Source organism: Periplaneta americana, chromosome 7 (genome assembly GCF_040183065.1).
Source record: "Periplaneta americana isolate PAMFEO1 chromosome 7, P.americana_PAMFEO1_priV1, whole genome shotgun sequence".
Lineage (NCBI taxonomy): Eukaryota > Metazoa > Arthropoda > Insecta > Blattodea > Blattidae > Periplaneta > Periplaneta americana.
The window spans coordinates 27,044,386-27,059,987 of record NC_091123.1 but is presented as its reverse complement, the minus strand read 5'-3'; the positions used below and the strand labels follow the sequence as shown (position 1 = coordinate 27,059,987).

Below are 15,602 nucleotides of genomic sequence, written 5' to 3'. Positions count from 1 at the left end.
TAAAAAAGGGAGAGAGTTAAAAACATTACAATACGGGAAATTATGGATATAAAAACAAATATTTTGGAAATAACTGAACAAAATGACTGGAATGGTATGGAAATGTAAGAAGAAAGGAGGAAAGGGATGGATGGACGAGGTAGAAAGAAGTATGCAGAAACATGGACTCGAGTAAGAAGATATAACAGACAGAGAACTTTGAAGAAAGAAAATTAAACAACCTTACTAGAAATGCTTTCCTAGATTTGCTTTTGTCGATCATATCTGTTTTTGGTTGAGAAAAGGAAACTCCTAAATAAATAAACGAATCAAAATCTATTCCTTCGAGGTATGATACATTACCAACCTGATTAAAATTGATCAAAGGCTTTAACATAACAAAAATGCCCTAGAAAATCACAGTTCAAATTCTGGGGCTGCACTGCTGCAAAGCATGTGAACCGGTACACATACCATGGAAAACAGATGGTCACTACAATGAAATAAATTACTAGAGAATTCAAGTACATAATATTAGGCCTATACATACATCATCAAGAAGCTCCAGTTCATATTCATAGGTGCCCACTCCTCCATACACACAGACGCCTGCTATAACAATGCCAGGTCGGTCTACAGAAAAGCAAATGGCGTCAGGAGAGCCATTTCCAGTGTTCCAAGTACGACTTTGATTAGTGCGTGTGAAACGAGATGGAGTTGTGTGAAGAACACGTCCACAGGCTCCTTGCAGATCCTCCTAGTTATTGAAACAAGTACATAATGTATCAATACAATGACTTCTTACAATTGAGAGTACAACTCATGCATTTTGTCAAGACAGTCGCAATGTGCAGTATGGAAACAACGTTTCTGTAGAGGGGGTAGGAGTAGAAGGGAAGGTCGGGCATGTATCTACAGAGTTCAAGGCAAAGACTAACCCATTCCCCTATATTCGTAAGTAGACTCATCCGATATCGTGAACAGCTCTGTAGGAAGAGTGAGGGAGTGTCTGGACATAATACATGCGCTGTCACCTTCATATGGAATACTGTGTTCCATAATATTGTATAACATATAGGCCCACTTATTTGAAGTGAGAGAAAGAAAATGCTTCAGATTTTACTTTTTTGAGACAGCTATAAGAAGAAAATATATGAATACAAATTTTCAAATTTCAAAGGAAAATATATAAAAACATGTAAGTTCTAAAGTCCTTTGAATAAGTTCTGTTTTCAAAATGTGTAAGTTGGAGCAGAATAATGTGAAAATAAAACTGAAGATTTTATCTTTTTTGCTTGGTTATTTAAGTGGGGAGGTATACCTGCAAAATTTAGTGAAATTAATTTTTTTTTATATCTCAGCTACTATACGAGCTAAATGAACAAAACTTTTCAAGCTTAATATACATACATTACACTTTATAAAACACTATTCAGAATATTAAAACAGCAAATAATTACCTGTAAAAATAATATCAAATTTGCATAATTTTTTTACAACCGTAAAGCATTTACATAATAAAATACGAGTATATAATGAATTAAATATTTTTTTTAGATGGTTATTTTATGACGCTTCACCAATTGTTATGGTTAGGTCTATCTTGTGTCTGAATGAGATGATGATAATGCTAGCGAGATGAATCCAGGGTTCAATGCCGAAAGTTACCCAGCATTTGATCTTAATGGATTGAGGGAAAACCACGAAAAAAACCTCAACTAGGTAACTTGCCCCAACCAGGATTTGAACCCAGGCCTGCTAGTTTTGCAGTCAGACATGCTAACCATTACTCCACAGATGTACACAAATTAATTAAATATCTGCATGATTCTTTTACTGGAATGTTTTAAAGACCTACATCAACTACATAGTCTAGAATTTTTTACCTATTCCTTCAAGAAATTTTGTTTTCTTAATCATTACCTTCAATATTAAATTTTCTAAAATTTTTGATTAAGAAAAAAATAAGTTTCTATAAGGACAAATACCATCTGGAATCCATCGTCATTATGGGACTAATAATAGGAGCCCGTGGGACCATACCCCGGTACCTAGTCGACTTCTGTAAATCTTTTGGCTTGCATAAAAATATTTTAAGAGATCTAACAATTGCAGCACTCAAAGGCTCAATAGCTATTTTCAGGCATCATACATATGGACCATGACTAATTCGCATCTCCTTGATGTTACTTCGTTTAATATCATGTGTTTCAATATAATACAAATTGTTATTTTTCACTCTAACAAAAATGTCTCACTATTTACTCTATTATATCATGGTACTCTTTGTCGATGGCAACCTATAGTGGTTACAGGAAGAAATTAAATAAAAATAAGCATGAAAAGTTTTGTTCATTTAGCTCTTATACCCACATCTGAGCTCAACTCTGGATCGGTAGAACTGAAGACCTACTACTGCATTAACAGACAATACATTAGAATAATAACGAAAATGTTTTTAGTAGGAATGATTCTAAAGAAGCACAGTTTGCCTTTCATATGCATTTTAATAGTGATCTTGCCTATAGAGTTAATAACAGAAACATAAAAACAAAACAAATGTATAAGTGTATAATGCTATTTCAGTGAGCTGGTACTGGAGATGTTTAACTGTTAGCACAATAAGTAAATAAAAAGCTGTAGAATGTACTGGTATGATAGACCCATGAATAAAATCTATAAGGACAACTATACAAATGTACTCACATCAGTTCCACTTGACTGTGATGCCAATTCAGCTACAACTCTCGCCAGTAGATGGCAACAGTTTCTAACCAACTCATTTGAATATGCGGTCTTCTCCTGGCACAGAGCTTGCTTCACAGGGACAGTCACTATGTCCAGCAGTCTCTCTAGCACTTCTCGGAATAACCAGTTCCCCACCAAACCGCTGCCCTCCAACTGCAACAATTAGAGTACATACACTTCACTTACAGACACACCAGATAAGAGTTTTAAAATTCTGGTGATTACAGAAAACTACAGAATGATGCACGAATAGTGGGCTCACAAGCTAAAATAATATGGGCTCACTATGCTACTTCCAAATGTTTTTGAAATTTGACATTAGTGAGAAATGGATGATGAATTTTTCCGGAGCCCTCTGTCAGGGACAGTATTCTTGTACATGCTATAAATCTACAACAAGAATCTCCCAGTTTTACTTCTCTCCCAAGTGAAGCGATGCTAAGGATTTTATAGCCCTTTTACATCATTTTCAATCAAGTTTGAGTCCACGAACTTTGGATTTAACTTTTCACTTCGCAGTTCGCACTTTTCATTGCAGTTTTTGTTCTACTATTACTTTTCAAAAATGGATCACAAAGTGAAAAGTGAAAAAGAAAAGTAGGGTAATTTTTTAATATATTATATTATTACTTTTGATCAACCATTACAATAATTTTTGAAAAGTGCAAAGTCATATGCTGAAAAGTGAACGGGATTTTTGCATAGAACAAAGTCTCTTTGCCATTAAGGTTAAATTCATTATATTCAGCATATTTTTACTTTGAATTCAAAATAATTTAGAGAACAAATATGATAAAGAGAGAAAATTTGCTATTAAGTGACGCAAGTGATGAAGAACCCCCTCCCTCCAAAAAAAGAGTATATAAAAACAGGATAAATTTCCATAACCTAAGTTTGTCTCAATTCTGTGAATGTATTCGAATTACACCAACTCAAGCAGATTATGTTCGTCAAAGAATTTGGCTATTCTAGAACCAAAAATAAGAAGTAGTTTATCTCTTTCATCTAAAAATGATAATTATTCAAATGTGCACCTCAGAGGTATTGTATGAGAGGTCCATTTTATCAACTGTTTTTCTTTCGTAGCCAATAAAGTTATAAACCTACTCTTTTATTTTTAGTATAGTGGAACCATAAAATACCTTGAAAATTATAAGACACACACAGAAACAAACAGAGTTATGTGGAACTTATAGCATATTCCTAATATATGATCATTTTATTTTGAAAAAATTAATTAAATCTGAAATCAGTCGTCCCAGAACTTAACAGAGTATACCTTCAGATAGATCTCACTAAGAAATTCAGTAATGCTATAATCTCAAAATTAAAATATTTGGACTTATCACACATTACTCTGACTTACCATGTCTCCATTGGCTACGAAATGGAGTACGACAACATGAAGTTGCAATGACTACTGATACGTAAAAATTATTCAGAATAAAATGAAAAGTGCAGAACAGTTTCTAATTCATGGAGGAACAGAAATACTTTTCACTTTTGAAAAGTTGGAAAGTGAAAAGTGAAATGTTGTTAAATTGCGAAGTTTAATGGTAGAATAGGTCCCACCATGATTAAATAAAACAATCTTGAAACCTTAATCAGTTTCAGAAGCTTACTCACAATACTTTTTGGCAGCATTCTCTGTCCCAGTTTTATTACACCAAAACAAATTAAAGAATCACTTTCATAGACTACAATTCCAAAGTCTTCTCTTCTAGCATATAAATGCTAGACTTGGGGTTCGTTTCATTGAGCCACATAATATGCATGTCTTTTCTAACAGTACAATGTCTCATTACGAGGTTTGTAAGAATCTTTGTTTGGTCGTTTTAGGAGCAAATGTTTCTGTCAAGCCTGCTAATTATTTTCTACACTCAGTTATGACTTATGACACAAATACCGACCTGACTCCTGTAGCTCATCTGCTCCACCAGGATAGGGTAGTGATGTCCATCAACACATGGCATCATGGGTAATCCTGTGTTGTCAGATGGACTCAACTGTCTCTTCAGAGACGAGTCTGACGCATCTAACACGCTGGTCAGGATGGGAAATGTGGAGCGCAGACGCACAGTTGGGCTGCACAAGGCTGCCAGTACTGCACTCAGAAGTCTGTCAGAGTTCCCATCGCTGCCCTGTTAGGAAGGAATAAATTACTTATCATTTTCAGTTTCTTTAACATTGTTTCCTGAAGTTCGAAATGCTTCTGCACTGAAACTTGTTTATCTGTCCAAACTTTTGTATCTGAAATTTCAATTCAGTATTAATTGGAGTTACAACAGTGGCGGCCGGTGAGACATTCAAGTTGTACCCAAATTACCCTAGTGAAATTAATAATCACAGTTCATGTTTGCATTATATTAAATAAAACACATTAATTTAACCAGCTATTTTATCAGGTGTACAGTTAATAATGTATCTAGTAACAGTTACAATAACATTTCCGAAAATAATAACGAAATTTACAGACACAGACAATCAAAACTTTCACAGTATTGTTAGTCAAATACAAATAACTTTTATAACTAGTAAAAGTACTGGCAAAAACACACGCGATAACAATGGCATAGATAATAAACACGTTTGCACTTTATTTAACAGGCCAATGAATCCAAGGCAGCGGCCTGAATAACACATGTTCATGTCCTGCACAGATCTCATGTATCATTAACAGAAGCATCAATACTATAGCAACAGTGTACCAATATTTAGTTGCCGCAAAATAAAACAAATATTACACAACATTAACAAACAGTGTTACATAATATGAAAAAATATTTATCTTTCTAAAAAGAACCATGACTATCTCTGCGTTCAATATAGCTAAATGGATAATAATTTACACATTCAAATCCAAGTTATGTGCATTAGTTTTGAATTGGCAACATTACATTAACATTTGGCGCGGAACTCTAACTCATAGACAAATAACGTCTCCAACAACCCTGCCATCTAGCGAAATTTCTGCATTACTATGCTCTAGCGGGCAGAATATTAACTACTGAGTCAAATTGAATTCGGCTCAAAGTCTGCCATAAGAAACGCATATAAACTAGAATCAGTAGCCTTTTGTACAGTGTTATATGGACGCAGGTAGTGCCTCACCGAAGTGGCTCCAACGTTCGGAAAAACGCTGCAAGAGTGCGTCTGGATATGTGCGCACGCGCGTTCAAATGAAATACGAATAAAATATGTAGAAATAAACTATTACAACCGCTTTCTAGGATATTATTTTTGTTTCTTTCATTGGTGGTGCCATGGCACACTGGCACTACCCCAAAAGCCGCCCTTGAGTTACAAGAGAATATAAAACATTCCCCCCTCCACTCCTTCCCAGCATTTATTTGTACACCAATATCTTTGATGAATTTGTACAATTGCAAAGCAATTATATGAATGTCATGATTAATGAAGTTACCTTATCCATGACTGCCAGAAGATCACACAAACATGTCCATTTCAAAAATGCAGTGGGATAGAAGGCGTGGAAGCAAGACACAAACGTCTCGTGACACTCTTCTAGAATACTGGTGGTCATTTTATTGTATGGAGTTGAACCTGAAAAACAAAGATTCGTTGAGCTGCAGAGGAAATTAAGCCAAAGCTACCAATATAAAAACATAGGCAGCATAAAAAAAGAATTTTAGTCTCTCAAAAGTGATTTCATTACAATATCCCTACATATGGAGTAATTTTGTCTGAAACCTCTCAAAAACAATCAGTATTTTCCCATGTGCTATAAATATACGATATGGTATATAACTTTTAGCTTTACTTTTCTTCAAACAAAAACGTGCTAAGAATTCGTCTTAGTCTTAAAAAATCCATTACCTTTTGGTTGAGTTGAACCTGTAAACTTTAGATCCAATGCCACACACTACAATCATTGGACCACAGAGAATGATATCTATTTCATATCCTTATGTTTATGTTTTAACTGATTCAATTGTTGTATTTCAATTAATTACATTGTTGTTAATCTATTCCACATCCTTATGTTTATGTTTTAACTGATTCAACTGTTGTATTTCAATTAATTAAATTGTCGTTAATCTATTTCACATCCTTATGTTTATATTTTAACTGATTCAATTGTTGTATTTCAATTAATTAAATTGTCGTTAATCTATTTCACATCCTTATGTTTATATTTTAACTGATTCAACTGTTGTATTTCAATTAATTAAATTGTCGTTAATCTATTTCACATTCTTATGTTTATATTTCAACTGATTCAACTGTTGTATTTCAATTAATTAAATTGTCGTTAATCTATTTCACATCCTTATGTTTATATTTTAACTGATTCAATTGTTGTATTTCAATTAATTAAATTGTCGTTAATCTATTTCACATCCTTATGTTTATATTTTAACTGATTCAACTGTTGTATTTCAATTAATTAAATTGTCGTTAATCTATTTCACATTCTTATGTTTATATTTCAACTGATTCAACTGTTGTATTTCAATTAATTAAATTGTCGTTAATCTATTTCACATCCTTATGTTTATATTTTAACTGATTCAATTGTTGTATTTCAATTAATTACATTGTTGTTAATCTATTTCGCATCCTTATGTTTATGTTTTAACTGATTCAACTGTTGTATTTCAATTAATTAAATTGTCGTTAATCTATTTCACATCCTTATGTTTATATTTTAACTGATTCAGTTGTTGTATTTCAATTAATTACATTGTTGTTAATCTATTTCGCATCCTTATGTTTATGTTTTAACTGATTCAATTGTTGTATTTCAATTAATTACATTGTTGTTAATCTATTTCACATCCTTATGTTTATGTTTTAAATGATTCAATTGTTGTATTTCAATTAATTACATTGTTGTTAATTTATGTTTTAACTGATTCAATTGTTGTATTTCAATTAATTACATTGTTGTTAATCTATTTCACATTCTTATGTTTATTGTTGTTATCACTTGATTACATTTATGTTATAGCTATAACTACACTTCTCTGGAATGCTCTACTTCAACATATTATTCATGCATTTCAATTTCAGAAATCTTGTGATCATTTACATGTCTGTAAAGTAATGTCTATGTTAGAATAAATAAAATAAAATAATTAGGTTTAATGAAAATGAAATGTCAAATACTCACTTTTCAATGAACGACTCTTGCTTGTTTTACGTGTGACGTGAGTGTTTGGAACAGAATCTGACAAGATCTGACGCAGTAACGCTCTTACATCACCCACACATTCGGCCAAACGTACAGATTCAGGAGATATCTTCTTTGAACCCACTGTAATAAATTAAAATTATTATACACTATAAAACATTAATATGAACACTAATTGCAATAATGCCCTCACACGAACCACATGTCACTAATAAAATATACTTAATTACTGACGCTTATTTCCGGAGGTGTCGCCAGCAGGAGGGCTTCAATGTGCAACTGTCTACCCAAATCAGAACCATCAAATGTTTGAAGTACAATTTTGTTAACACTTGTTTCGAAATACTCCCAAATCAATTTATTTATTTATTTATTCAGTCTAGTTCAAAGCGGGCTTGCCATTAAGACACAGAATAACTCACAACTGTTGAATTAATATAAAAATAAGACATAGGATAATTCACAAAGTTTATTTACTGTTGTATTTTGCACTCACATTTTCCATAGCAACTAGATGACGGCTTGTTATACCAATAGTTATTATGTTAGTTTCCTAGACTGAAAACCTGGACTGAAACCCCAGTGAGATCAAATGAAGTTTCTGGTTGATAAGACACTGAAGATTTTCTCGGAGTATCCCTTCCACCACCATCAATCTATTACTTCTCTGAAATTCAACTTTGAATCTCCACAAACACAATTTCAGTTGCGAAAAAAGAAAAAAAAAAAACTACCTATAGTACCTGCCTAATTTATATAAACATTTAGAAAAAAAAAATTGAAAATCTACTCACCACTGATAACAACTAGATAGTAACATATAAGTCACTTTAGACGAGGCCACTTTTAGACACGTTGCTGAAGCACTGCCGCTTGTGAATAATGGATATAAATGGGGGCCTTCAAACCACAGCCACAGAATAGTGGCGCTACAGATGGTCTGAGTGATTGGCCACTGAAAGTGATGCTTCCCGTCATGATACACGAATTAAATAATTGTAGGTTTCACAAAGGGCCACAGCCACACCACTATTTTAGTGGTTCGTGAATGACACGTCTGTGGCGCTGCTAACAGATGACTGTTGAGCCGCCAATTCCTTATACTGCCATGAGAGTATACGGCTTATTGTGCTACGGTGTCTTTTTTTTTTTCTTCGAATTTCATTGGTAATTCTTGTTAAAAATTCTTGAAATAATTTCTTAAACATGCGAGAAAAAAAAAAAGACTCTTTATAAACCTGATGTAAATCATCAAATCGTTGTTGTTCCTGCAATAACTCCTATGTGACATATTTACCGATTTTCAGATTTTTGCTCTATTAAATAACTTAAATAGTGACACAGCAAATAATAAAATCTCCTATATGTAATTATATTTCTTTCTTTCGAATATGTAAGAATTCACAATCCCCTATGCACGGCTGCCATAGGATGAATGAATATGTATTTTCTTCTAACTGAAAAATTTTATATTTTGCACATAGGAGTTATTGCAGGAACAACGACGAAATAAAGTATGAAATAGTCCTCGATTCTGTGTTTCCAAAAGCAATGGATGGACTGAGACTCTTCTTCTATTTTTACGTCTATTCTTTCTCCATTTAAGCAAAGTTGTGAAAAGTTGTTGTTTTCTAATGCCAGGCATTTGATAATAAAGTCATTTGACCTCTTGCACTCCAATATTTTTCAAAGATATTGTCATGGTTAGCCACTGACGCACAGATTTTGAGATAAGTTGTGAAAAGCATACCTCCCTTTATGTCCATGTTTACTGGAAGACTGAAAAATTGTCTACAAAAATTTGAGTTCATTAAGCAGTGCTTCAAACGCATGTTCACAGTGCCACTAATGCTCGTTTGCAGCACCACTAACGCATATTCACAGTGCCACTAACGAGCCACTAGTGGTAGTGCTAAAGTGGCCTCGTCTGAAGGATCCTAATGAATAGAATAGAATGATTTATTTTCGCTGGCAGAGTTAAGGCCACAAGGCCTTCTCTTCCACTTCTCAGCCTTAATCAATACATATTTAAATCACAAATATTTACACTACACTTAAAAGGTTCTCCAACAATATTCTTCAGTTAAGTTTTAACGACTAGTACATGTTTATTTAAATTGAGATAAAACCTATGAGATAAAGTAATAACTTAATTTATGAGCTAATTTAATTCAATCAATTATACTTAAGTTGAGATAGCTAGTAAAATGATGATAGTTAATTTAATATAAGTTTCCGGGGTTCGATCCCAGGTGGTGACAGGATTTTTTCTCATTGCCAAACTTTCAGAACGGCCTCGAGGTTCACTCAGCCTCCTATAAAATTGAGTACTGGGTCTTTCCCGGGGGTAAAAGGCGGTCAGAGTGTGGTGCCGACCATACCACCTCATTCTAGTGCCGAGGTCATGGAAAGCATGGGGCTCTACCTCCATGCCCCCAAAGTGCCTTCATGGCATGTTACAGGGATACCTTTACCTTTACCTTTAAGTTTACTATAACTAAGTTAAAGGGAGAAAAAATATAAATCTAAAATATATTTATATAATGAGAACATTAACGTAATGAAATTTTGCCATTAGAGGTTCTGTAATCTATTTAGAGAAATTAACGGTAATAATAAGAATGGACAGATGTTAGTTTCATTATAAGAAACAAATATTAATCAGTAATTAATCTGTTAAGTAAGAATTTATGTAATTTTGACCTATGCAAAACTATTTCTTAACGTTTGATTCTCCAAACAGTTGATAGAGAAATGGTTTCATGCAAGCATTTGATTCTTACCATGATTGGGATATATTTCATTGGTGTACGTTCGAAGAAGTCTCAGGCTTGCTTGGCTGATGTAGACAAGCCTCTCAAGATCCAACAGAGCAGCAAGATGGCCCGATGTTGAACTGCTTATGTGAGAGATGTCCACCAACCCAGCTTTGAAAGTGTTCCAACTCCACTGGAGGAGAGCTAGTAACGACTGGAAGCATTCCTGTAACACAGAATTTAACAATACTGGGAGCTATCAACACTACCACATTTAATTCATAAAAGCTGAGCATACTGTACTGTCATGGTACACGAATATAAGCCTATATTCGAGGCCTTAGGGTTCATTTCCCTTTCCTTCCTCCTCTTTCTACTTTTCTGTTCCTAATGCTGACCTGCTATGGCACTAAAATCGTCCTCCAGTGGCTTAAGGAGGGAAAGCTGGTGATCAACAAGATCTCCCAGCTAGGTCCAATGGACCCGTCGACCAACAGCAGGTGTGGTCCTCCAGACATTCTGGGGGTTGTGTGTGAATGAAGTAGCCACCAAAACGTTAAAATATGGTGTTTACTTAAATCGGCTACAACTTGCCATTTTCAAACTCTCTGCATCAAAATCCACAGTTAATTCCCGATTTACCACGAAAATCGTCTGTAGCTGCATTTTGATTGGCAACAGGCCATGATTGTTTGGCCAAACACCTGCATAGAATTGGAATATATCAGTCCCCTAACTGCCCATTGTGCAACTCAAACCAAGAAATGGATTCGGAACACCTCAAAATCTGTGTTTCAGTGGCTGGTCATGATAATTTCTTTGAAAAATATTGGAGTGCAAGAGGTCAAATGACTTTATTGTCAAACGCCTGGCATTAGAAAACAACAACAACAACAACAACAACATATAAGCCTATTACAAAATCTTAAATTTCAAACTATTTTATGAAATAGTATTCAACTCTCACGTGGAGGCAGGGGGGGGGAGGGTGCAGAAGAGGAACAATTTAAATATCAAATAATACACGGAAAAAATAGTGAATATGGTTTTTATGCCAAGTGTTTGGCAATGAAGCCATTAGCTTTCTTGCAAAATTCAGGCTAACAGGAGGACAAGGTTTTTAGGAAAGGTGTACGCAAGAGGGTTTGAACCCTCCCGCCCACTTGAACTTTAAAAAAAATTACGTATTTAGATTTGTGTATTTTTTTATATCTATAATCATTTTCCCCTCTTTAATTTTTCACTGTCAGAGTAACAAAATCTGCATCGACATATAAGACATAGACTTCCTTCCCCTCCTTCAATAATTAATTATGGTTTATTTAACGACGCTCGCAACTGCAGAGGTTATATCAGTGTCGCCGGTGTGCTGGAAATTTTGTCCTGCAAGAATTCTTTTACATGCGAGTAAATCTACTGACATGGGCCTGTCACATTTAAACACACTTAAATGCCATCGACCTCAGCCAGAATCGAACCCGCAACCTCGAACATAGAAGGCTAGCGCTATACCAACTACGCTACCGAGGGCGACTCCTCCTTCAATATAATTCCTGAGCTTGGTTCTGTGGCACGTTCGAATTATAACAATGCTATCTTTATTATAGAGAGACGACATTCAATAATACTTCATGAAACTGATACTAAAACTTTGTGTTGTACTAGTAGACTATATTGCAAACTTCGTCTGTATATATTTCATCTAGACTGTGACTATAAATTAAGACTTTATAATAGTATTAAGTTTTTTGACTTGTTTCATATTCTAGCTGTGAAGCAATGTATGAATTCCATGGAATGTTGTTAAATACAATACAATACTGCCTAGTACAGACCTTGTAATAAAATGAAGCTGGCACAATATGAAATTTAACTTCTTGTAAAACATATTAAAAAGGTTGTTTTGACAGTTCTGCAGTGCAGACGTTAAATATTGTGCATTGTCGATTTTAAACTCATTTTAAGAGGGTACTCACCAGTTTGTTACATTGAGTTCTGACTTTATTGTAAAACGTTCATTTAAGATTTTGTGCGTTTGACAGTTCATATTTTTAATATAAGTAAGTAATAATATTAATAAATATACCGTAACATAATAATATTATAATAATACACAAAATTTAAAATACTGATCATGTAAATTGTAAACAATTTTAATAATAACCGTTGACAAAATTCTGCATATGCCACTGTAATATATTATTGGATCATCGGATCTGTGCCCCCATAAGATATGCGAACTGACCCCTAATTCCTTCTCAGCCTCGGTAATTCATTTCTCTCCCTGCATTCCTATCTCTCTCTTTTCTAGCTCTGTCCCTTTCTCTCTCCCACTACTCACAATTTTGAGCCTTCTTGTTGGACAGTTTATTTGCACTTGCAGTCCAGTGTTGTCAACTCAACATGAACACTGTAGCACGGAGTGGCGAAAGAAATATTATTAAGCAAGTACGTAATAGCATTTTGCAATGAAGAGAAACAAACAGGTCAATATCTGTTTCCTATAAATCAGGCAATGATAAGAGCAGCTGCGATCACAGGTGGGGCTTATTTTATTTCAATTGATTACATATTAAAATTACTTACTTAACTAATACTAATAATACAACATTTTATGTAACTTATATAGGCAGGTCAGAGCGCCTAACAAAGAAAATCAGGAGAGAGGGAGTCTGTGCAGGAGATGAAATGCTAGAATCACCAGGGAAGAACAGACCAAGGGAACCTTTAATTCTTGTAGATGATATGAACCGATGTATTTTAAAAAGAAAGATACAAGAATTTTATACCGTGTAGAATGAAGTTCCGACATTGAAGAAATTACTGAAGGTTGCGAGAGACAATATTTTCCAAGCTTGGAGAGAAACGCTGCGGAAAGTGATTCGAGACATGGGATTTAGGTTTAAAAAATGTTGTTGTTGTTGTTGTCTAGTGCCTTGCATTTGGCAATGAAGCCATTAGCAGTCGTGCTTTCCAATACTTTTGAACTGTAGTTTCTTCTGATCTTAATGCTTCACAGATCTTCAAGTGGTCTTCATTCATTTCTGATGGATCGTTACACAGGACACATATGGGTGAAGCTGAGATACCTATTCTGTAGAGATGACTTGCTAGACAGTCATGATTTGTCAATAGTCTGAAGGCTGCAACTGCTGTTTTCCTTGGTCTCGGGGGGATTATATCTGGGTTGGAAAGTAGTGTAATCCATTTTTTGTCTTTAAAACTCATTTGGTTTAAAAAATGTAGAAATACAAGATGTATTTTGATTGAAAGAAATGATATTGTAGCATGGAGGACCAGTTATTTATGATACCGTTTGACGGAAGTTTGGCAACATCCCTATTCGGCAAGGTTCGTGGCTTGCTGTTTAACGTGGTGGGAGGAAAGCGGGTGGAATGGAGTGGGTACAGGCGTTAACTTTTTCAAGAACGACGACAGCGCTGAAGGGGCACAGATCCGATAGTCCGACAATAACATATAACAATTAATATTATTTTTACTTATGTATAATGTTAAATCTTATATATCAAAATGTTGGATGCACTTTTTGGCCAAAGGAACTTCATTAACTTACTCTACTGACAGCACGTGAGAACTCCCGACTCAGAATGTACACTGGTTCTGACTGATCAGTCTGGCGGTTTGGAGTCTGGTTCTCAGGCGTCACAACTCTGTACAGCAGCTGAGGAATCTGTCCAGCATTCACATCAGTTCCATTGTTCGACTTCTTGGATGACTTAAAGTAGAACACCACTCTGTAACAAATACATATGATGATGAACGATTTATTAAAAAATCATCCACCCTCTAACGAGTGTGACTACAACGATCCAGAACAATGATAACGACGTTTTTACAAATTGAAGACAATTAATGTAGTAAATACAAAAACAAATTAATTTGACAATAATAAATATTGTCTACTTCCCTTTACAATATTGGCTTGAAAGAATCAGCGCCATCCTCATCATAGTCATATGTCCATGTATATATAAAAATATTCACATTCTTAGGCAGAGAGCCCATTAATATGATAGTGATACGACAAAAACACTGATTCAACACGAACTATGATAGCAACATGACAGCAAAGTGACCTGGTATGCACTGGACTGATTCAGTCATACAACTTGTCGTCAGAGGATGAGGACGTTCTCAATCTAGTTAATTTAGCTGATATCAAATTACAGTGACAGAAAACATAGGAGACGATCTGGGTGCATCCTTTTTGGCATGCTAATTTAGAACAACGCGGTGCTTTTAATCTGTTCAAAGAATTAAATATATACCCAGAAAGATTTAAAATATTCTACAGAATGAGTAGAGAAACATTTAATCTGTTGGTACAGAAAGTTGGATCTGCAATTTATAAAAAGAACACTAACTTCAGAATTTCAGTCAATGCTGAAGAACGCCTTTTGATAACTATCAAGTAAATAGGCCTATATGTTTATACATCAGATAAATAATAATTACTCGTTTCTCGTCCACATCAAAGTAAACATGTGTTTACAGTATGTTTATAAGGTAGAGGGGCCAATTACCGGACAGGTCCTATTTACGGACACTCCTAACATTTTGTCATTTTGTGCTTATACAGAATCCTTTATATATTCCTTTAGCTAGCCAATGAAAAGCAGTAATATTCTAGAGCTGATTGCGACACATGGGAGTGAGATAGTGTGTGAAATCAGAGCTCCAGATAGTGGAAAGTGAGCAAAGGTTATTAGAATATCTTTATATTTCGCCCTGTTATAATATTGAGCGGTAAATTATTCTGTGTAAATAAGATAAAATGATTTTGCAATAGGTTTATTATGTTTTCAATCCGAAAAATAGATGTAGTATCAAAAGACATGGCAAATCTTTAATAAGTTCAATAAAGGCTATATTGAAGTTAGGATCGTCTCTCATCTTAACCCTTGTATTACCAACTCACAACTGATACAACAAAAAGTGGAGCA

General features: G+C 34.5%; 1 protein-coding gene across 5 annotated transcripts in view; it reads right to left on the bottom strand.

The window, feature by feature from the left end:
* Positions 1-15,602, bottom strand: part of hiw (MYC binding protein highwire) — a 507,580-nt gene that overhangs the window by 441,007 nt on the left and 50,971 nt on the right. For all 5 annotated transcript variants that reach the window (XM_069830497.1, XM_069830498.1, XM_069830496.1 and 2 more), the window contains exons 22-28: positions 14,213-14,393; positions 10,666-10,864; positions 7,862-8,005; positions 6,152-6,291; positions 4,638-4,868; positions 2,686-2,880; positions 530-736 (exon numbers count right to left, since the gene is read on the bottom strand). In XM_069830497.1, coding sequence (XP_069686598.1) covers positions 530-736; positions 2,686-2,880; positions 4,638-4,868; positions 6,152-6,291; positions 7,862-8,005; positions 10,666-10,864; positions 14,213-14,393 — 1,297 coding nt within the window. The remainder of the gene's footprint in view (positions 1-529; positions 737-2,685; positions 2,881-4,637; positions 4,869-6,151; positions 6,292-7,861; positions 8,006-10,665; positions 10,865-14,212; positions 14,394-15,602) is intronic.